The sequence below is a fragment of the Cervus canadensis genome, chromosome 11, assembly GCF_019320065.1.
Source record: "Cervus canadensis isolate Bull #8, Minnesota chromosome 11, ASM1932006v1, whole genome shotgun sequence".
NCBI lineage: Eukaryota > Metazoa > Chordata > Mammalia > Artiodactyla > Cervidae > Cervus > Cervus canadensis.
The window spans coordinates 57678683-57704034 of NC_057396.1; the positions used below are offsets into that span (position 1 = coordinate 57678683).

Sequence of the window (25352 nt, forward strand, 5' to 3'; positions counted from 1 at the left end):
TGGAAAGAGGAAGCAGCAGAGGTCGGAGGGGTCAGGCCAGCTTTCTGAGCAAGGAGGCAGCTGAAAGACCTGCCACCTGCTCCCCAGTCCCCCCCACACATCCCCAGCGGCAGACCCACTCACCTCTGTCCTCCACGCTGGCTCCTAATCTGACGCTGTGCTGTGCTTAGGGCTCAGGCGTGTCCGACTCTTTTCAACCCCATGGACTGCAGCCCGCCAGGCTCCTCTGTCCATGGGATTCTCCAGGCAAGAACACTGGAGTGGGTATTCTTCTCCTCCATGCCCTCCCAACTCAGGGATCAAAACCAGGTCTCCTGCATTGCAGGCAGATTCTTTAAGAGTCACGCTTTCATACCCATTATCAGAGGCAGGATACCAGCTCTTTTGAAAGAAAATCTGCCACTGAAAACACTTCCCATTTTTCATTTGTTCAGTGAGCACCCACACACGGCAAGTACCAGTCAGACTTGCAACAGATAAAAATCTCTCTTTCCACACTAGTTACATCCTTTTTATTTTGTTGCTCAAGCCTCCTTAGTAAATTCCTTTAAATTCCCTTTAGAACTTAATTTGAGAGAAAAAAGTTTGTTTTTTTCTGGAAGAAATAATGTTTTCTCTTATCAGATAATAAGAACTATATAGCTTGTTTCCCTTGTTTTTTGGGTGCTAGGAAGCCCAGAGGTTAATGTCATACTCAATCTCAGCAGTAGGTTGATGTTTTGTGCCTTTTTCTTTCTTATTTTCTATTTTTCCATTTCTAATGAAAAAGACTTACTTAATGCTTTTTATTTGGTAAGATATTTCAGTATTTCAATACTTTTTTGAAAGGAGTGTTAAATGTATTTAGTCAAACATTAAAAAATAAACAAAGATAGAAGTATTGGCTTACAAAAGCCCACTGTCAAAAACCCTTCAGTATTTACTAAGTACCTATCATTGGCTGAGCATGTAACATGGGCCCCTTTCTAAGCATCCTGTCCGTCACAACAGCCTTTGAAGTAAGGACTGTAATCCCCACTCTAGACAGGAGTGAAGAAGTGGGGGCTAAGGAGACCGCCTGAGATGAGATGATACAGTCAGTAAGAAGAAGCACCAGAAGCAAAACCTGAGCAGTCTGGCACCCGAAGCTGTCCTCTTAACCACTGCCGCTGCACATGCAACTTACTACGCTGGGCAACGGAACAGGTACAGTACACGTTCGGACACCTCTGCCAGGTGGCCTCACCTCCTCAGTTCCCCCTTTTGATCCCCAGCCATTGCTGCAGCAACCGGCCTTGCTGGTGCTCAGGTGTGACCGGGCAGCCCCTTGCCTGGACAGCGTGGAGAGTCTCCCGCTTTCTGACCTAGGGTGGCAGCAATCCGTTCAGTGAATCTGACACATGCACACACTTGGAGAAAAAAAGAGCTAACACTCCATAGAGCAAACCTGGACCAAGGAGGGATGGAGCCAGCGGATAAACGCTCCTGTTTCTGTCCTGTGGGCAGAGAACTCCAAGGCCCATTCTACACAGCTCCTGGAGGGGCAGGGGGATGCCCAGTGGGATCCGGCTGCTGCTGCCCACTCTGCTGATCAGCCCAGTAATACTGGGTTGGCCTTCCTTCGAGTTCACTCCTCCTGGGCCCCCCTCCTTCTCCTTGGGGACCCATTTCTAAAACAAACCACCTGTATGCACAAGCTTGTCTCTGTTCTGCTCTCTGAGGAAAGCAAGGCTAAGACACCGCAGTCCCTATTCTGAGGAGTTCAGATTTGGGTGGCACATCATCAGGAGAGGAAAAATTCAGTGCCACTGCATCAATGATCATGACAAAGCAGCCAGAAGGGTCACTTGGACCGTGAAACCACAAGAGCACGGACAAACGGAACAAGCAGGGAACTCCACTAAGGTTTCCTTGATTCAACCACACGCTGTCTACGGCTGCCTTCCCACCACAGCAGCAGAGCCTCAGAGCGGCTACACAGCCCACCACCAAGACAAAAATACTTCGTATCTGGCTGTTTCACATCTGGCTGTTTACTGTAAGTTTCTGGGTCTCTGGTACAGAAGAGCCAGGATCCTACGGGGATACAGAGAATGGGCGCAAGTCCTATTAATACCTGTGACGGGCAGTTGGGAGGGTCGGACTGTTGAAGAATAGGAGCAGGGGCGTTCCAGGTAGAGGCAACAGCTGAACCAAATGCACAGAGCTGCGAATCAGCACACGGCTGGTGAGCAACCACGTGGTTTTACCATCGCAGGAGACAAAGGAACCATGAGAGGAGTGATGGGAGATGAGGCTCAGACAGAGACTTGAGAAATCTGCTGCTGGGTTGATTCTCTCCTTTCAGGCGATTTCCTTCAATACCCAAATATACTGTGTGTGCGTGTGTGCTAAGTCACTTCAGTCGTGTCCAGCTCTTTGCAACCCCGTGGATTGGAGCCCACCAGGCTCCTCTGTCCATGGGATTCTGCAGGCAAGAGTACTGGAGTGGGTTGCCATGCCCTCCTCCAGGGGGTCTTCCTGACCCAGAGATCAAACTCACGTGTCTTGCCGCTCTTGCACTACAGGCAGATTCTTTACCACCAGGTCACCAGGGATGCACCAAATATACTGTAACCAAGAATAACTTCAGAGTTGGATGTGTGCCTTCTACTGAAGGGAGTTTATATGGAGTTTGTAGTATTTCTGTTCTGATGAATAGTGGGAGCCTTCTCGCAGAGCAGCCCTCTTTGCACCTGGGCATTCCTGACATTAAAGACCCGCTACTCTGCCCTTCTCGGGCGGCCCGCTTTGGGATGGGTCAGTTCAGGTCTCCTGATCCTCTCGCTGCTGAACCACACATGGCTGATGTGTCATCATGAAGGTCAGACCGCACTGCACACTCTGATCTTTCTCCCTGCAGGCCTGCTTTGTGGTTTCCTGGCATGAGGATGCAGTGTGTGCATGCTAAGTCACTTTAGTCATGCCTGACTCTTTGCAACGCTATGGACCATAGCCCACCAGGCTCCTCTGTCCATGGGGTTCTCCAGGCAAGAATCCTGGGGTGGGTTGCCATGCCATCCTCCAGGGTATCTTCCTGACCCTGGGAAGGTTGCAAGGATTGAACCTGTGTCTCTTATGTCTCCTGCATTGGCAGGTGAGTTCTCTATGACTACAGCCACCTGGAAACAGGAGTGGGTTGCCATCCCCTTCTCCAGTCGATCCTCTCAACCAGGGATCGAGCCCAGGTCTTCGGCATTGCAGGTGGATTCTTTACCATCTGAGCCTCCACAGGAGCCCAGTAATAGATGTCAAAAACAAGCATGGGAGACTGAGACCTGCCCTGCAGCCCCAGGAGGCAGCGTTTCTTCCTGCCACTGGGAAAGGAAGAACCCGGGGTGATCAGCATGGTCTGAGGTTGAGTTCTTTTGTTTAGTTCTTTCAGGAATACTTCCTAAGGAAGGACAAAATACCTGCCAGGCAGGGCAATCTACTCAGGATACAGAAGAATGACGAAGGGCCTGTCCTGCCCTCAAGGACCTCACAGTCAACTGGACAGAGGTTCTATTTCATAGCAGGAAGAGCCTGCCAGCTCCCCTCTGATGGGAATGCAGCCCTGAGAGATAAAGCTGAGAGGATAGTAAAGGCTTAATAACATCCTATCTGTTTTAATGATTATTTTGGAATGAAATACAGTTACCAAATCAATTGCTGAAACGCAAGCACATGCATAAAGTACTGAAGGATACTCCAAAACAGTTTATTTCCCCCTCAAGAGCTTCAAGATTTCCCTGACAATACTTATTTACATTGGTTGGGTGAACCACTTTTGAATAAGCAATGCAAAGGTAAATTTCAGTCCCAAAAGGACAGACATGAGCATTACCTGGAAAACACACTGGTCATGTCAAGCTGCTGGCATTTAGACACCCATTTCAATTGTTTCAAAGACCAAGATGGAAATACTGAAAACCAACACTGATTTTTATCAAAAAGAAAAAACAGTTAACATCTACTAAGTATGTGTATTTTATCAGACACCGCGCTAACAGCTTCATATGCTGTACTTCATTTGGTCTCCACAGCAATCCTCGAGGTAGATTCTAGTATCATACTGCCTCCATGTTACAGATGGGACAACTGAGTCTTAAACAGGTTAACTAACCTGTCCCCCCACCTCCCTGCCATCACTGGAGGAGGCAGATGTCACCTGACAGTCTATCCACAGGGGCCACACCCTTCACCAGCACACCAACTGTCTCCCCTTACTGGCCAGTCCCCAGTTCCTGCCTGGGACACCTTTTTTCAGCAGTTTGGCCCAGACTAGGTCTCAGGATAAGTTCCTTCGTGGTGATAAGCAGGGCCCACGATCTCTGACAGCTGTTCCCCGCTCTTCATCATCATCTGAAACAATCAGTAAGCATTAGAGAGTACTTCTCCCTTTACAAAGGTGATAATTAGATAACAAGCTGAGATTAAAGTAATTACAGTTAGACAGCTGGCGAGGCAGCACAGTCATGTTGAAATACTGTTGGTACTTCAGCATCTGGTTCTAATAACAGCATAGGCTAAAGGATTTTACATTAATTACAGAACATAATTTAATATAAACACATTTAATTACAATTGATGAGCGATAAACTGTTCAAGAATGAGTTAACCCCTTCTGCGTGTCAAAGTGATGGGAACTTTGGGCAGTCTGCGTGGCCTCTTCTACTGTCTCTCCTTCCCCCTCCACAGCCTCCATTTTACCCTGGTTCTCTCTCCTGGAGAAGACCCTCCTCAAAGAGGGAATCTTCTAGACACGGGTGTGGTTCGTTGATTATCCCACGGTGTTTGGCACATGTGCAGAGCCACCCATCCTTAGAAAAGCCAGGTGGAAGAGGGCCAGTGAGCAGGCCAGGCTGGGAGGCACCGCTTCCGCCTGACCAGCTGCCTTCCTCGCACTGACTCGCACTGGGACAACCAGCCTGCCTCTCCCTGGCCGGTCTTCCCAGGGTCCTCACACCTCTCTGTGGTGCTGGCTTGGCTTCCGACAGTCAAGTGAGCAGCCCTAATATTAAACAACCCTCAGCTCTCTTAGAAAACGTATGAAGGTGAATCCATTTTTTGCCATGATCAGGAAGTCTCTGGTCACAATGGTCAGGGTATTTTCACAGTTTTGGAGTCAATGCGTAATATCTGGGGATTTCTACATGAAACAGGACACTACTGTGGCAGAAATTCTTCCTCACATGCTGCCAATCCCCTTCCCTACCCCCCAGGACTGGCAGAAGCAGAACCTGGATGAAATGGTTGATAATGAATTGAGACCACACAGACACAATCTCCACTGGGTGAAGGACTCAACCATTATCTGCACACTGCCTTTCTAGAAGGCCCATTTACAAATGAAAGACTTCAAAAGTCACAAAAGTGATGCTGTAGACTGCATGTCTCTTTCCCCCTTGAATTCAAATATTGAAACCCTACCCTTTGATGGAATGGTATTAGGAAGGAGGTGGAGTCTCTGGGAGGCAATCAGATTGAGATGGGGTCATGAGGGTGGCTCTGTCTCTTTTTTTGGTCATGAGAGGATACAGCAAGAAGGCAAGTGTCTGTAAACCAAGAAGAGGGCCCTTCCCAGAACTCGCCCATGCTGGCATCCTGATCTGGGCTTCCCAGCTTCCAGAACTGGGAGAAACAAACTTGTTATCCAAGCCAGTAGTTTGTATTTCTATTGGAGCAACCCAGGGCTTCCCAGGTGGCACTCACTAGTGGTAAAGAACCTGCCTGCCAATGCAGGAGACGTAAGAGATGCAGGTTTGATCCTGGGTCAGGAAGATCCACTGGAGGAGGAAATGGCTACCCACTCCAGTATTCTTGCCTGCAGAATTCCACAGACAGAAGAGCCTGGAAGGCTACAGTCCATGGGATCGCAGAGTCAGACACGAATGAAGTGACTTGCACACACACACACACACACACACGTAGCAATCTAAACTAAGACACACCACTAGCTCTCGATGGCAATAAAATTAAGAGTCAACCCAAAGAAATTACAAGGCTGATCCTTCCTTTAAAAAGAGTAAGTAGCCCTGGAGCGAGTTGGGAAAATTCATTGTCAAGTTTCCCTATGTGACAAATGATGTGAAATTACAAAAGGCCTCAAATACTGTTTTTACCTCCTGCTGTGGATTTCAAAGTATAAAGCACACATTCTCCTAAAAGCTAACACGAGTGCTGAAAAAAACATTTATTATTCATAAGTAAGCAGGTGTAAGCCAGTTCTGGAGGAATCACTGACAGGTGCACACAAAGTGAAATTAGTGTGACAATTCAGGACTACATAGCATATGAGAGAAGCAGGCAGTCTCAAGTGAAAGTTGTTCTATTCTTTTGAAGAAAGAAGACATTTAGTTTCTCTATACATAGCAAATTTGCACTGTGAGTGCAAACTATAAGGTACATCTTATAGATTAAATCATCCTGCAGAAGTGAGGAAGGGACAAGAGGAGAAAGTAGCCAATAAAGCATTTGCTATTTAAGAAGTGACCACTGTCATCAAAATTAAAAGCTCATGCATGTCAATGGACACTAGCAAGAAAGTGGAAAAAAAAAAAAGAACACAGAATGGGAGAAAGTATTTGTCTTTTCCATTTTTCCCATAGTCCTACCCAAGCAGGTGGGGATCTTTGTTGCAACTTTGGTTGCATGAGATCTTCTGCAGGCTTTCAGTAGATATTCTTGAGAATTATTCCACGTATAGATATATTTTGAAGTATTTGTGGAAGTGAGTGAGCTCCACATCCCTCTACTCCAACATCTTGATCTCCGGGAGAAGGTATTTGTGAATCATTTATAATAAGGGTGTAGTATTCAGAATATATAAAGAACTCTCACAACCAAACAGTAGAAATCCAAATACCCCAGTTGAAAAATGGGGAAAGGATCTGAATAGGTATGTTTACAAAGAAGATATACCAAAGACCAACAAGGACATAATATCCAGAACATCATTAGTTATCAGGGAAATGCAAATCAAAATGAGATACCACTTCATTTCCACCAGGATGACTACAAGCAAAAAAGACAGATAGTAACAAGTATTGGCAAGGATGTGCAGAAATTGAAATCCTCATCATTTTGGTGGGAATATAAATGGTATAGTCATCAAGGAAAACAGTTTGATGGTTACTAAAAAGTTAAATATATGAGTTACCCTATGATTCAAGCAATTCCATTCTAGGTACATACCCAAAAGAACTGAAAACATGTCCACACAAAAACTTGTACACAAATATGCATAGTAGCATTATTCATAATAGCCAAAAAGTGGAAACAACCCAAATGTCCATCCAATGACAAATGAACAAACAAAATATCAATACAATGGATTATTATTTGACCATAAAAGGAAACAAAGTACTAATAAAAGCTGCAATATTGACCAACCTCAAAAATGTAATGCTAAGTGAAAGAAACCAAACACAAAAGATCACATATACTATGATTCCATTTATATGAAATGTCCAGAATTGGCAAATCTATGGAGACAGAGGATGGGAGGAGAGAGAAACTGAAAATGACTACTAACAGATATGGGGTTTCTTTTAAGGGGGGGGGGGATGGAGTTCTGGAATTAGATGGTGGTGATGGCCAGACAGCATTGTGAATATACTAAAACCACCAAATTATATGCTTAAATGGTTTTAAAATAGCACGTTTTATGGTGGGCTTCCCTTGTGGCTCAGCTGGGAAAGAATCTGCCAGTGATGCGGGAGACTTGGGTTTGCTCTCTGGGTTGGGAAAATCCCCTAGAGAGGGGAAAGGCTAACCTATTCCAGTATTCTGGCCTGGAGAATTCCATGGACTATATAGTCCATGGAGTCGCAAAGAGTCCGACATGACTGAGTGACTTTCACTCTCACGTTTTATGGTGTGTACATTTTATCTCAGTTTTTTTCAAGCTACCAATCTGGGAAATGGAGCCTAATCCCACTAGGCAAGCCTGGGAGCCTGTGTACAGCATGCAGCTCAGATAACTCAGCCAAGGAGTAAGGAAGTTGGGGTATTCATATTATACACTAACTCCCATCAGTCAGTGACTGAAGGTTGCTTTTAGGGAGCACTGATTCCTTGGGCTTCTGGCCTGCCTGCAAAAGGGGCTCTGGTGGCCAGAGAAAGTCCTTAGGCGAAGAAATGTTAGTGTTCATAGCCGAGAGTCAGGCCAGCATCCCCTGAAAGGTACAGGCAAGGGGGTTCAGGCAGTGGACCGACAATCTGCTACTCTCTCATCAAGTTGTTTTTAGATTAAACAAGAAAGGCTGTGCAAAAGGCTTCACAGTGCTAGACGCAGAGAAAACTCTCAATATATGTGAGTTATTTTTACAAAAGCCTCAATAAGGTTAAATAATTTGATCCAAACTACACAGTTAATACAAGTTGGAGCTGGGATTTACACAGCACTGTGTGCAGCCCAGTCTTTCATACAGAGAATGATATTAACAAACATACACTAACCAATCTTGCAAACACACCTCAGGCAGCGATCCTGTCGTCATGGCATTCAGAGGCTACAATGTGCATCTTTACTCTTTAGTCTCTCTCTCCTCCCCGTTATATGCCCTCGGTGGGGGGAAGCAGCTGCTTTTCTCACAAAAAGGCCTTGAGGGCTGTTACTGTCTGCTCAAGTTTCAGGGTTTGGATATTACATGGCTTGGTGTGCAGTTGCTTAATTGAGATTCAAAGCCTGCACATTTGCTGATGATTTAGTGCAAAGGACCAAGACAGACAAACACCTGCGACTGCAGGAGCAGCAGGGCAACCGTGTCCTCCTCACTCACCTATTGGTCCAGCTGTTCTCCAGAATAACCTGACTTCAAGTTGGCTCAACAAAGGAGCCATACCAGCAAAAACACTAGAGGAAAATGGGCATCTCCTCCCAGAATGCCCTGCACTTGCCCCCACCAGAGCACGCCAGAAAGGTGACATGAGGATGGGGGCTGAAGAGCCCGCACCTACCTGATCAAATACTGGTTGATAATCGTGTCAAAGTAGCTGTAGTACACGACATTGTTCACGTGGCCGTACTGGTCATTGTCCTGCCACCTCGTCTGGATGGGCAAGAAGTACCCGTAGGCCTCCTGGTGCCGATGGCGATCCTCAGCTCGCTGGTTCTCTGATGCTGTAGCCAAGGAACGGCCATTCCGAGGAAGCAGCCTTGAAACCCAAGAGGTCATACTGGGGCTGCTGCCTTGGACAGTACCTTCAAGAAAAAAAGCAACAGAGGATGAGAATGGTCTTCAGAAATCTTGATGTTAGTTTTACAAAGGCAACTGCATTAAATCTTGACCATTGGTTCCAAAAGGAAATTAGACTTTTTTTTTTCTTTGGCTAGGAAATAAATCTTCCCTGATAATCCAGGTCCTTACCACAAACCTACTGACTTTTTAAAAAGGATTCCTTATTTAAAAGATTTTGACACACACTGACAGAAACAGGTGAAGCCTTTGTTTGAATTTGACCAGTAAGAATTTAAAGTACATTTCTATGGAGGTGCTCTACTCCACAAAGTATTTCAAGGTGGGCACTGTTTCTGACAAAATCTGTACCATCACTAAGGGCATAAAGACAGAGCTTAGGCAACCAGTATAAAATAAAATGTTTACTAGAAAATATTATCAGTTGGGCCTATCAACTGTAAGGGTTTTTTCTTTTATTTATTTATTTATTTATTTTTGGCATGTGGGATCTCAGTTCCCTGACCAGGGATTGAACCTGTGCACTCTGCGTTGGGAGCACCAAGTTTTAACCACCTGACTACCAGGGAAGTCCCGGGTTTTTCTTTTAAGGGCATTAATTTTCCTTTAGAACAAAAGTAACGTACTATGGAAAATTTTTAGATGACGCACAAACAAAGGAGGAAAAAACCCAACAATACCAGCTATTAACACTTCCATGTGCATTACTCCTGTCTTATATATCTGCATACACATTCTTAAACAGGATCATACTGCTCACGTTGCTTTGTAATCGCCTGTGCTTAACAATACTCGCTAATGTTACATAGAGAGTGTCTATGCTGCGCTGTACTTAGTCGCTCAGTCATCTACGGCTCTTTGCAGCCCATGGACTATAGCCCGCCAGGCTCCTCTGTCCATGGGGATTCTCCAGGCAAGGAGAGTGGGTTGCCATGCCCTCCTCTAGGAGAGAGTAATAAATATGCTTAAACATTCTCTTCTGTCACTTGCAATGCTGGATTCTGTTACATTCCATTGTATAGAAGCACCACAATTTATCAAATATTCTTTTGTTGCAAACTGAGGATTTTGATTCCAAGTTTGTTAACTGGGATTGGAATCTTTGTAAATAAACCTTCACACACATCTGTGATTATCTTCTTAGGATAAATACTTAGAAGCAGAATTACTGGGTCAAAGAGTACATTGTTAAGGATTTTGATATAAGTTAATGCCCTCCAGAAAGGTGGTACCAATTTATATCCTCCACAGCAGTGTACAAGCAGGCCAATTTCCTTGTCAATTTTTAAATATTTTATCAATTTGACTGTGTTTTCTCATTTCTATACAAATTTAAAGAGATGTGCTCAGTGGAAAGATGACTGCTGCAACCATCTATGATGGAATAACCAGTATCAGAATAACCCCTCTGAGAACAACTACAGGAACTAGATGAGACACACAAGCAAAGCTGTGTGGAGGTTTGAAGAGAAAAATCAAGGCAGCAGGACTCTCCAGGCTGCACCCCTGTACACTGCTGTTTCTCATCAGGGCATTTGCTAATTTGCCACATTGGGGAATAAAGGCTGAAGAAATAACAGCAAGCTAGAGTTTGCAGTAAGTAGTCTCGCTGTGGTGGAAGAGTTAACAAAAATTGAAAGGCCAAGACCCTGGAGAAAGTGAGCAAATTCCCCTCAGGGCCTTTGCTGACTCTCAAGCTGCACATGCTCAGAGAAAAGAGAGCAACTAGCTGAGGCAACTGTGTATGGCTAACGTCTCCGGAGGAGAAGAGAGTCTCATTACACCGAGGACCCAAAAATGAGCTTTCGGGGCTGACAAGGGAGGGCGAAGACTAGACTTTCAGTTTCGACCCAAGAAGTATTACTCCCTTAGAATGAAGGCAAGCCTTACATTGACAAGCCTTGATCAAGATTATCTACCCATATATCATCTGTCAGCTAGTAGAAAATGAAATCATCTCTGAAGGGAAACACCACCCTCCAGAGCCTGTACATCATCATTTTATACACAAAGACTGGCCTTCACTCAAAAATACCAAGTCTAAAAAAAAAAAAAAAAAAATACCAAGTCTACTAGCAAAAAGGAACAGAAGAATTAATTTTAATAAAATAGAAACAGTCCCACAGACTCACACAGATTTCAAAATAGCTATGATTAACATACATCAGAGATAAAAGGCTAATATCCATGCCAACACATAAAGAATTCTAAACCTGAAGGGGAGAAATGTCAAAAACCCAATACAAAAATAAGCAAAAGTCACAGATAATTCACAGATAAAGATTTTAAATGACTTTCAAACATATGAAAAGATGGACAACTTTAGTTATAATAGAAATTATACCTGTGCTGAGATACCATTTCTCAATTATTAGATTTGGTGAAAATTACAAAGCTTGATAGCACATTCTGTTGACATAGCCATGAGGAAAGAGACTTTTATACATCGCTGGTGGGAATGTCTCCCACACCTTTATGGGAGGAGAATTTGACAATATCTAACAAAACCACAAGTAAGCTTACCTTTTAAATTGCATCTAATAATTTTCCTTGAAAATACACCTTCAAGAATGTAAAAAAAAAAAACCGAAAACATATGAACGAAGGACATTATTTGTAACTAAAAGATATTGTGAAAAAACACACATTAAAAAAAAAAACACATACACATAAGAGATTGGTTGAATGAACTATGGTATATTCGCACAATAGTATACTGAAAGTGAAAGTCGCCCAGTCTTGTCCAACTCTTTGGGACCCCATGGACTGTACAGTCCACGGAATTCTTTAGACCAGAATACTGGAGTGGGTAGCCTTTCCCTGCTCCAGGGGATCTTCCCAACCCAGGGATCGAACCCAGGTCTCCCGTATTGCAGGCAGATTCTTCACCGGCTGAACCACAAGGGAAGCCCCAATAGTATATACTACGTAACTGTAAATAAAAACTAAATAAGACATGATATGGAGTGATTGACAGAATATATTTGTTGTCTATCAATAAAAGCAGTAGTTTTTAACCTGGTTGTCCAGTGGTTAAGAATCCACCTTCCAATGAAAGGGACACAAGTTCAATGTCTGCTTGGGGAACTAAGAGCCCCCATGCCAGGGGGCAAACCAAGCACACATGTTGCAATGAAATACCCAGAGCAGCCGAAAAAAAAAAAAAAACATCAAAACCAAAGTGCAAAAGGGCATATACAGAATGATACTTTTGTGCAAGAAAGAAGAGGAAATAAGATAATAAAAATGTATTTACTTTTATTTTAAAAAACAAATCCAGGAAGGATGAACCAGAAATTTACAAGGGTGCATTAAGGTGCATGGGGTGGGAAAGGGGAAGTAATACTCCTCTGAATATAGATTTTTGTGTAATTTTGAGTTTTGGAAGCATGCTAATGCTTTATATACTCATACAAAATAAGGATGATGATGATGTTAAATTAACAATGATGGAGGGGAAAGAAACCAAAAATGGAATACAAACAGAAATAAATGAGCCTAACTAAAATTCATATGAATAACAATAATCACACTGAAGGGAAAAATAATTACTTTTGAATGCAGAGTTTTAATTATATACTCTCAGTTTGGAAACAAAAATCTTTTTATATGCATTGAACACTGGTTAATCAGCATGATTTTTTATAGTGGTAGGGGTAGCAAATCTAAAATACTCTCTGTGAATCTAAGCCTAGGCAAGTGAGTAAAATATACTGAGAATAATCTGAGCCAGATTTGTCACTTGTAAAAAGGGCTTACAAATATAGAAAGGAAAAAGACTAAAGTGAACATTCTGGTGTTCGATTAGATCTGGGATCATCAATATGAACTCCATGGTTAGAGGCAGAGATAGAGATTTCCTAATCCAGCTGAGACTAGATGTAATGGCAGAGACTAGATATAATATAGTACATTTTCTACTGCAGTAGAAAATCGGCACACTTGGTGTCTGCTTCCCTTGTGGCTCAGCTGGTAAAGAATCTGCCTGCAATGCGGGAGACCTGGGTTTGATCCCTGGTTTGGGAAGATCCCCTGGAGAAGGGAAAGGCTACCCACTCCACTATTCTGCCCTCGAGAATTACAAGAACTGCATAGTTGTAGGGTTGCAGAGTCAGACACAACTGAGTGACTTTCACTTCACTTGGTGTCTAGACTCTTTTTCTTTTTTTTGGTCACACCACACAGCATGTGGAATCTTAGTTTCCCAACCAGGGATTGAACTCTTATCCCCTGCATTGGAAGCACGGCGTCTTAACCACTGGACCACCAAGGAAGTTCCCAGATCTAAGTTTCTAAATACCCACCTCCAGAGAAAGGAACCAGGGCTCCTTAAAAGAAACAATTGATTACAATGCTAGGGTAGATAAAGTAAAAGATGATCCTGGAATATCTCACTGTGCCAGAAAGTAATGAAATGTACAAAGAATGATGAGCAAGTCAAAAGTTCATGGGAACTTGTTTGAGTGGGTTCCCAATGGCCAAATCTGAAATATCTGAGTATCAAATTAAAACAAGATCAACGGATTATAACATTTTGAATTAAATAACAATTCTTAAGTCTACCAAATTAATAAATAGCGGTAAAAGAAAGTTACCCCTTACATCAGTATGCTGAGTCATAAATGTAGAAAGGATAATGGAGTTAGAAAAATCATCATTTTGCAAATACCATAGGAATAACTGATTCAGTCAACAATCATTGATGGATGATAAAGTATACTGGGTACAAGTTTGGTGAGAAGCAGATAATTTCCACGGTCTCAAAATAGTTCCCCACAAATTACTTATTCATTACAAATTAACAGTATTAAGTTTATGATGGCTCATACTGGTAAGACATCTCCTTACGCAAGTTGTCAAAGTTAGTATCACTAATACTGAATCAAATGAACATCAAATGCCTCCTGATACAATGGCCTGAGAAGGACACAACATCACTTTTGTGTTATTTTACAATGTTATTGCATTGTAAAATACCTGAATCTAATCATAATGAAACACCAGAGAAACCAAGATTTAAAAATTCTACAAAGTGCTTGCTTGTACTCTTCAAAAATATCAAGATCATGAAAGACAAAGGGAGAAGAATTGTTTCAATTAAAGGAGATTAAACAACCATGACAACTAAATGCAATAATCCTAGATTACATACTTAACTGGGAAAAAGATTCTGCTATAAGGGAAATTATTGGAATAATTGACAAAATTTTAATTTAGATTGTAGATCAGATAACAGTATTGTATCAATACTAAATTTTCTAATTTTGAAGTTGTACTTTAGTTACATAAGATAAATTCCTTGTTTTTAGTAGATACAAACTGAAGAATTTTAAAATAAAGAAGTATGACATCTGCAACATCTTGCCAAATGGTTCAGAAAGAATACTGTGTGTGTGTTGAGTATGTAGGGGGATAATACACGGGCATGAAGGAGAAGATGATAAAGTAAATGAGGAAAAAATGTAAAATATTGGTGAATCTAGTAGAATATATAAGTAATCCTAATTTAAGATTGACTATAAGTCAAGGAAGCATGGTATAATCTCTAGGATAATCAGAAAAAGAATATTTAATTAACAAAGGGAAAACTAAACAATAAAGATACTTTTCAAAGCCAAAAGAAAGCCATATGTCAGACGAGAGGACCAAAAACAGATTGAGACAAAAAAAAAAAAAACAAAACTGTAAGATAGTAAATAGACAAGAATAAAAATTAGCAGTAATTACATGAATTGCAATGAAGTACTCCAAATAATAGGCATAGACCCTAAGAATGGATATTTTTAAAACACAACTACATGTTATTTATAATAGACACAACTTAAATACAAGGAAAAGAAAACTCAGTAGTAAAATGATAGAAAACATACAAACATAAACAAGAAAAAAGGGTGATGTAGATATACTAACGACAGACAAAATGGATTTTAAGGCAAGAAGTATTACTACACACAAAAGAGAAATTTTGGTAAAGATAAACAGATCAATTCAACCTGAAGATTTCATAACATAGCCTCAAATATAGTAAAAACTAACAAAACTACAGGACTAATAAACATATTCCCACTTGCAATGTGTAGCTCTAACACACCTCTCTCAATAGCTCAAAGAAGTAGCAGAAAATACATTAATCTATAGAAAATTGAACATGATTAAAAACTTAACACGGGACCCACTGATTGGAGAATACACATTATTCTCAGGTACATATAGAAGTTACCAAAATAAAACATATACTAGGACATAAAACAAGTCTCAAAAAATTTTAAAGAATTAAAATCAGAGTATGTTCTCTGACCACAGTGGAATTAATCTAAAAATCAATAACAATAACCACAACAAAAACACAATTTTAAAAATCCCCAAAGGCCAGATGATAAATAAAGTTAAATAGGAAATCACAATGGAAAATAAGAAAACATTTTCAACAGAATGGTAATAAAAATATGACATATAAAAACTTATGGGATATACCTAACATGTAGCTAGAGAAAACACAATAGTTAAGTGAAAATCTAAGGATGAAAAGGAGTGATCTAAGGATCCATCTCAATAACCTTAAAAAGAGGAGCAAATTGAACTCAAAGAAAGTACAAGAATAATAATGAAGATAAGAACAAAAGGCAATAAAATAGACCAAAAAGAACAAAACAAAACAAAACAAACAAACACCACAGTAGAGAAGTCTTTTTCTGTAAAGTACAAATGGTAAACATTTTAAATTTTGTGGGCCATATGTTACAACTACTCATCTCTGCCACTGTAATGCAAAGCAGGCGTAGTCAATACAAAATGAATGGACACAGCTGTGTTTCAACAAAACTACGTTTACAAAACAGGTAATGGGTTATATTTGACTCATGGGCCATATTTTGTCAATCACTACAGCAGAAAATATAATAAAGCTAAAAGTTTGTTCTTTGAGAAAATAAAACAAAATTGATTTAAAAATATAGTAAGAGTATAAAGAGAAAAGAGGGTACAAACTATCAATATAAGAAATGAAAAAGGGACATCACTACAGATCTCACAGGTATTAAAAAGATAAGATGCTATAAATATCTTTAGATCAAAAAATTTGATAATTTAGGTGAAATGGATAATTCATTTTTTAAGATACTAACTTACCAAAACTGACACAAGAAGAAATAGAAAATTCAAATAGCCTTATATCCATTCAAATATGCATCTATAATTAAAAGCCTGTCCACAAAGAAAAGTTTAGGACCAAATGGCTTCATCAGTAAGTTCTTTATTTCATGAACTAATACCACTGTTATACAAATTATTCCAAAGAACAGATAAAATGAATTCACTTCTGAACACATTTTATGAGGCCTATACAGCCTTGATACCAAAACATACCAACGAAGAAAAAGTACTACAAGAAAGGAAAAGTATAAGCCAACCTCTCTTATGAACATAGATGCAATAATTTGGCAAAATGAAATTAAATATTGGCATGTCAAAACTGGGGACATAAAAGAGAATAGATCTCAACTAACTTAATTTATAATACTAGGCTGATTCATATCAATGTATGACAAAACCCACTGGAAAAAAAATTAAAAAAAATAAAATAAAATAAAATAAAAATAAAAACTTGAAAAAAAAATTAAAAAAAAATAAAAAGACACATGAAAATCCTCAAAAAAAAAAAAAACTTGAAAATCCATCAATATAATTTACTCCCATTAACTAAATAAATAACAAAAGTTATATTGTCACTAATACATGAAAAAAAGCACTTGATGAAATTCAATGCCAATTCATATTAAAATCCTAACAAAGTAGGAATAAAAGAAACTGCCTTAACTAATAAAGAATATCTTTTTTTAAATTTACATTAAGTATATTAATGGTAAAATAGTGAAAGTTTTACCATTGAAATTGGGAATAAAATCAGAATGACTGTGATCATTTTTATTAAATATTATATTGTGGTCCAAGGGAAAAAAAATAAAAGTTTTTAGGGAAAAAATCACCATTGTTCAAAGATGATATGAGTACACACCTAACATATTCAGAATAATCTATTAAGGATTAAAAAGTGAATTTAGCAAAGTCCCTTTAAATCATACTTAAAAGTCAATTATGTTTCTAGATATTAACACTAAACAACTGGAAAAGGAAAATCTAAAACAATACCATTTTTATTAGTAAAACATATACTACCTAAGAATCAGTAAGTTCAGTTCAGTTGCTCAGTCGTGTCCGACTCTTTGCATCCCCATGGACTGCAGCACGCCAGGCCACCCTGTCCATCACCAACTCCCGGAGTCCACCCAAACCCACGTCCATCGAGTCGGTGATGCCATCCAACCATCTCATCTTCTATCATCCCCTTCTCCTCCTGCCCTCAATCTTTCCAAGCATCAGGGTCTTTTCAAATGAGTCAGCTCTTTGCATCAGGTGGCCAAAGTATTGGAGTTTCAGCTTCAACATCAGTCCTTCCAATGAACACCCAGGACTGATCTCCTTTAGGATGGACTGGTTGGATCTCCTTGCAGTCCAAGGGACTCTCAAGAGTCTTCTCCAACACCACAGTTCAAAAGCATCAATTCTTCGGCGGTCAGCTTTCTTTAGAGTCCAACTCTCACAACCATACATGACTACTGGAAAACCATAGCTTTGACTAGATGGAGCTTTGTTGACAAAGTAATGTCTCTGCTTTTTAATAAGCTGTCTACGTTGGTCATAACTTTCCTTCCAAGGAGCAAGCGTCTTTTAATTTCATGGCTGCAATCACTATCTGCAGTGATTATGGAGCCCCAAAAAATAAAGTCAGCCACTGTTTCCCCATATATTTGCCATGAAGTGATGGGACCAGATGCCATGATCTTAGTTTTCTGAATGTTGAGTTTTAAGCCAACTTTTTCACTCTCCTCTTTCACTTTCATCAAGAGGCTCTTTAGTTCTTCTTCACTTTCTGACACAAAGGTGGTGTCATCTGCCTATCTGAGGTTATTGATATTTCTCCCAGCAATCTTGATTCCAGCTTGTGCTTCCTCCAGCCCAGCATTTCTCATGATGTACTCTGCATGTAAGTTAAATAAGTAGGGTGACAATATACAGCCTTGATGTACTCCTTTTCCTATTTGGAACCAGTCTGTTGTTCCATGTCCATCCAGTTCTAACTGTTGCTTCCTGACCTACATACAGGTTTCTCAAGAGGCAGGTCAGGTGGTCTGGTATGCCCATCTTCTTCAGAATTTTCCACAGTTTCTTGTGATCCACACAGTCAAAGGCTTTGGCATAGTCAATAAAGCAGAAATCAATGTTTTTCTGAAACTCTCTTGCTTTTTCGATGATCCAGCAGATGTTGGCAATTTTATCTCTGGTTCCTCTGCCTTTCTAAAACCAGCTTCAATGTCTGGAAGTTCACGGTTCATGTATTGCTGAAGCCTGGCTTGGAGAATTTTGAGCATTACTTTACTAGCGTGTGAGATGAGTGCAACTGTGCAGTAGTTTGAGCATTCTTTGGCATTGCCTTTCTTTGGGATGGGAATGAAAACTGACCTTTTCCAGTCCTGTGGCCACTGCTGAGTTTTCCAAATTTGCTGGCATATTGAGTGCAGCACTTTTTATCATCAAAATGATAAATACCAGAAACCTAGAAACAGAAGTATTAAAAACTGCCCAAGACCTATATACTGAAAACTATGAAACACTGCCAGGAGAAATTAAGAATGACATAAATGGAGGGATATATCATAACTGTGGACTGGAAGACCAAGTATTGGGAGGGTCTCCCCCCATTGATCTATTTAAGTTCAAATAAATTCTAATCAAAATCCCAGCTGGCTTTTCTATGAAAACTAATAAACTGATCAGACATTTTACACAGAACTGTAAAAGACAGAGTAGTCAAAACAAACATGAAAAAGAATAAAGTTGAAGAATTTACATTATCAAATATCAAGACTTTAATTATAAAGTATAGCCTAATCGAAACAGTGGTATTGGCACAGGATGTACAAACATATTGATGAAATAGAACAGTGGGTCTGGGAAACAGGCCATCTTTACAAGACCAAATAATTTATGAAAAAGGCGCCACTGAAATGCAATGGGGAAAGGATAATATTTTTAGTAACTTGTATTTTATAATGAAACTTTATCCCATCTCAAAACATGCACATAATTCTATATGATTTATTGATTTAGATGTAAAAGAAAAAACAATAAAGTTTCTAGAAAGTATTATAGACTATGTTTTTAACATTGGGGTAAGCAGAATAATCTCTTAATACAAAAGGATACAAAAGTCACTTATTATAAAAGAAATGATTAATAAGTTTAACTTCTTTTAAATTAAAATTAAGAACTTGTGTTTATCAAATGACACCAGTAAGTTATATAATACATATATCCAAAAAGAACTAATACCCCAAATATATAGAGAACCCCTACAAATCAATGGAAAAGAATTACACAACCCAAATTTAAAAAGAAAAAGTTAAAGACTTGAATGGGCACATGATGAAAGAGGATACTCAACTGGCCAATAAATATAATTAATGATACTAAATATCATTCATTACCCATCAAGAAGAAAAGAAAGTGAAGTCGCTCAGTTGTGTCCAACTCTTTGCGACTCCATGGACTACAGCCCACTAGGCTCTTCCATCCATGAGATTTTCCAGACAAGAATACTGGAGTGGGTTGCCATTTCTTTCTCCAGGGGATCTTCTTGACCCAGAGATCAAAGCTGGGTCTCCTGCAATGCAGGCAGACCCTTTACCATCTGAGCCACCAGGGTATGAGTATGAGCCATGAAGAAAATGTAAATTAAAACCACAGTTATTTCACTTCTAAACCCCTCATAATGGCTAAAAGTTAATTTTGTTGGTGAGGATGTGGAGCAACTGGAACTTTAATACTCTGCTGGTGGAAGTATAAACTGGTAGATATTAATAGAATTTAGCAATCTATTTCACAGTATTTACTGAAAGTGTACAACTTGATATATTATGACCCAGCAGTTCCACCCCTTGTTATATAGTTTGCAAAAATGCTTACATATGTCCCCAAAAAAAACACATACAGGGACATCCTTAGCAGTGCTGCTCATAACAGACCCAAACTTAAAACAACACAAGTATTCATCAGTAGTACAATGGATAAATAAAAGGCAAATACACATATAACAGAATACTATACAGCCTTGAAAAGTGACTTTCTGCTACATACAATCACATTAATAAATCTCACAGGCATAATTTTGTGTGAAAGGAGCCAGACAGAAAAGAGTAGCCACTGTATGATTCCTGGTATGTAAACTCCCAAAACATCAGAAACAGTCTTCATCAATGATAGAACAATCAATGATAGAAATCAGAATGATGGTTACTTTGGGACAAGGGATAATGACAGGGAAGGGACATAAAGAAGGCTTCTGTGGGGTTAATAATGTTCTACACCTTGGTCTGGGGTGGCATTTACACGAGTACATGACTTTATAGAAATTCATCAAGCTTCTTTCATCTATAAAGGTGTTATGCTTATGGCATCAGCATGGTAGCAGCTGGTGGCTCAGGCAGTAAAGAATCTGCCTGCAATGCAGGAGACCTGGGTTTGATCCCTAAGTCAGGAAGATTCCCAGAGAAGCGAATGGTTATCTACTCTAGTATTCTTGCCTAGGAAATCCCATGGACAGAGGGGCCTGGTGGGTTACAGTCCACGGGTTACAGAGAGTCAGACATGACTGAGGAACTAACACTATCACTTTTCAAAATTTGTTCCAAAAAAGAGTGCAATGTGAACAAAAATTACATCATTACTCTAAATTAAGTCTCTAGTGTCCAAAACAATTTATTTTTCCTTTTTATGTATACAAGGAATCTATCTCTTGTCCATTCACCTTCATGCAAACTCATAAAACTTAAGGGAGTCAAGATTCTTCTTTATTCACTTAATGCCTTATTATATAGATTGTTTTGTGGATATGCACATAATTACACAGCCGCAAGCAGGCAATGATAAAAATGGACTTTAACTGTCACTTAGTAGAAAGCATGGAGAAGGAAATGGCAACCCACTCCAGTGTTCTTGCCTGGAGAACCCCAGCGACAGAGGAGCCTGGTGGGCTGCCGTCTATGGGGTCGCACAGAATCGGACACAACTGAAGCAAGGCAGCAGCAGCAGCAGTAGAAGCAAGAAATTACTTAGAATCTTTGATGACCTGAAAATAAACTGCCATCCAAGTGACATTTAAAAAGAGAAGTTTCTTTACTTGCACATCTTTATGTGAAACTTTCTTAAGGAATCAACCTGCAACATCTGTTTCTCTTCGTAACACACAGGCCAAAATTCATCCACTTAAGCAATACAAAAATCTGAAGAGTGCTCTGCATGGTACTGAGTATCAGTTGGCATTTTGACTGACCACTAAGAGAAAGTAGAAGGAAATCATTTCCTAAAACAATTTTAAAGAACTATATCATTAAGTAGCAAAGCATACTGGCATAATCTAAAGGAAATCAATTTTGACAACTGCTTCACAAATATTCAGATTTTCCAAATAATATTAATGGAATTCTAAATCCTTTGGGAAAGTGTCTTGACTCCACAAAGAAAGTTATCACAAATGGGCACTTTGCTCAAGTCTAAATGTGTGGGGGAGGAGAATCCTGCCATGCAAAGAAATTCTCAGGAAGCTGTGAAGATATTAGCTATTTGACTCAATTGATTCCAAGCTGAAACATAATAGTACATTATAAATCTGTTTTGATTTTACTTAATCTAATGAAAAAATGTTCATCTTTTTGATAAGTGCTCATTAGCCGTTTTTTTCTGACATAAACAGACAAGAAAGATGTTCTTGTGCTGCATTTAAAACGCAACTCAGCTAATTACAGTGCCATGACTCAAAGAACAAAATCAATGCACTGAAGTTTCTCACTTGAATTGTTTTTATAGTTGAATTAAAAATCTGACCAAAAAAAATTTTAAAGGGGCCCAGCAGTGTTTTTACTAAGGTTGAATACTGTTTAAGTAAACAAAGGCTACTTTTTAGCCCATTATATAAAATTTTTCTGTCAATTACTAAGAATAGTTGCTAAATTTATCAACCAATGGGTATGTGTTGGGGGTGGGGGTGCTCTCTTTTTTGGGAAGTGCTGATAAATTTGCATAAGCAATTCATTCAATTTCATCTAATCCTCTGTGAAACCAAAAACCAACAAGGAGATAATACCTGGTCAGGGTTGGAGCCTGTCAAGGACCAGGGAATAACATGAAGGAAAGTGATCATATAAGAATCAAGCCAATTTAGAGCCCAGATTTATGCCCAAGAGTTTTAGAAATATCAGATGTTTTGGGCTTTTTGAACCACCGAGTATTACTCTGCTGAAACATTATTTTGAATGAGTCTAACAGAATTAATCCCGTTCCTAAAATGCTTGATTTTTGCTTCAGGAAATATTTTAACTACAGTAATCTGGGTGTCTTCGGGTATCTGATATCTGGTTATGACTCAAATAATCATTTCACTGATTTTTTAAACTGACTTTTTACTATAAGGTATACTTACCTGAAACTAGAAACTTTAGAAATTATTTTAACTCTATGACACATGAATTATGCATATTGTATGCAAATTTCAAGGCAAAACATTACAAAGAGGAGCAAGTAAAGTGAATTACTTAAATATGTCACTTCTTCTTACCCTGTCTATGAAGTCAGTAGTTAAATGAATATATGAAACTTTTTAAAGGTTTAATGAGCAAAAATAGGTTAATGAGAGAATAATCTAGCACTAAACTTGTTCAGTGGATGGTTGTCAGAGTCACCTTCATGATTTTGCTAGCATTTCATAGCCTTTAGACGTTTAGAGTACTAAGCAAAAACACATCTTATGTTCAGAAAGAAGTCAAATGGCTTTCGTTAACAAAGCTGTAAACACCATATAACCACCTTGAAGCAAAAATGCATAGCTTGGAGGTCAAGAATTGAGGGTGGAAAAACCAAGATCAAGTTCCAACTCCACCACTTGCTCTTCAAGGGAAACTGGACAAGATGCCTCACTTCTCTAAGATTCATAAATGATTAATGTTTGGGGAAAGAATACCTACATTGCTGTTTTGATACTACACTTAATAAGACGATAGATAAAAAGCACTCAGCACAGGGCATAACACATCATTAGGATTCAAAAATTCTGCTGATACAAACAAACCTATAAAACTTGAGTCTCAAGGACCTTTCCAGGGATGAGGAGTCACCTTTCTTCCATTTCATCCTATGTCATTTTCAATATTCCAGCATTGTCTGGAACAAAAAGGCAGACCATTTCCTTATATCACACTAACTGGTTTATATCAGGCATCAAACCTACAACCTTGACTTTGTTATTATCATCTCAGCGTAACCAGCTCTCTTTATTTGACTTTATTTCAAAGTGTCAGCATGTAAGAGAAATGCAGTACATGGTGCACTTGGTCATTATGGCTCACCAGAAAACCACATTTTTTCTGTAATTCAATATTATATTTCCATTAGTACTATTTGGCACAAAGGAAAAGTTTACCAGCTTATTAAGTAATGGAATGGGCCATATTCACGTTACTCTGACTTTATCTAAAGCAAATGAAACCATCAATGTTTACATACTTATCAGGTCTGATCCAAGTACCTCATTCCTTTCCATTAATATAAAAGGTTAATGGTCAACCATTAATGAATGCTTACTAAATTCCAAGAACTATGTGACACTCTTTCATGGACTATTTCACTTAATTCTCCAACAATCCTAGACAGTAGCTACTGACATCCTTATAACCAGAAAGTGAGACTCAAGACAGGTTAAGCAATGTATTAAAGGCCATGCAGCTAGTAAGAGATTATTAGCAAATATTAATACATCCAAGGGCATTCACATCAGTAAAAATTAATTCCAATAGGGTCAGAACTAGACACCAATTAAATGTTATTCTTCTACTTTGGGGTCATCTGGACACTGCTTAGCAAGTTCATTCTTTCATTTACTTCTGTTTGTATTTACTGACTTTAGATTCATTTAGATAACTAAGATTAAACTTTGGGCAAGTATTTTACATCCCCTAGCACCAATTTCCTCATCTTTAAGATGAGAATATCAAATATCTTGAAGATTAAATAGCATGATATATGTGAAGCACTTGCAGCAGGAATTGGCACATAGTAAGTGCCCAGCAACGTTCGCTGCTGCTGCTGCTGCTAAGTCGCTTCAGTCGTGTCCGACTGTGCGACCCCATAGACGGCAGCCCAACACGTTCTGCCATCCCTGGGATTCTCTAGGCAAGCACACTGTTCGCTAGCTATCATTAAATGAAAGCATATTTTAAGACATACTACGTAGAAAAGGAAATCATGACACCAATGAGTTGAATTGTGACTTTATTATCATCACCTCTAGAAACAAATTCTAGGTTTTCTCAGACAGAGATTTTTTCTTATTAGAATATAGAAAAGGTTTCTAATCACCAAGACATTTAAAAAACTGCTACAATATGGGGGTCAACTCTCTGCTGTTACAAGTGGACAAACAGCATGTTCCCCTCCATCATGATTGTCATTGGGAGGGAGGTGGGCTCACTGTCTTACACATTTCTTTCCTACTGTAAGACACTGAATTTGAATTAAATTTTCTGTAGAGTGAGCACAAAAGAATCATGCTAGCCTGACCTCAGAAGAGAAGATGAGGAGAACTGAAGGCAGTTTTCTGAAGCACTGCAAAGACAAGGGATTTCTGGGCCTGAGAAGACTCATATGGCCAGAGGCCAAAACAAAAAGTGCCGGAATATTTTGCTTGGTTCCTGGAAACCAAATGCAAATCTAACCAACAATCAATATTTATCATATCTAGCATCATGAAAAGCTCCAGAAACAGCGCTGGAAATAGAATATGATATTGTTAAGGATGACAGTGACCATGAGCTCGTGTTTTTATCTCCGGATCTGGGCTATGTCTTCTGAGGCCTGAACTCACTCACATTTGCTCAAAGATACCACTCTGGGGTTCCTCTCCTAGACAGGGAAGCACATGCTTTGAAGAGCCACAGCATTTAATTCTGCAGACAGTTACTGTAAGGTTGGTGATGTTACTCCCCCCCCCGCAAAAAATGGTTCCTTTGCAAAATATAGATCAGAAGAGTGAGAGTAAGGAGTAAC

At 39.5% G+C, this 25352-nt stretch overlaps 1 protein-coding gene across 2 annotated transcripts in view; it reads right to left on the bottom strand.

The window, feature by feature from the left end:
- The window catches only part of LOC122450289, a 200924-nt gene that overhangs the window by 91954 nt on the left and 83618 nt on the right, over positions 1–25352 (bottom strand). For both annotated transcript variants that reach the window (XM_043482539.1, XM_043482540.1), the window contains exon 2: positions 8962–9205. In XM_043482539.1, the coding sequence (XP_043338474.1) occupies positions 8962–9179 (218 nt within the window). In that variant the 5' untranslated portion in view covers positions 9180–9205. The remainder of the gene's footprint in view (positions 1–8961; positions 9206–25352) is intronic.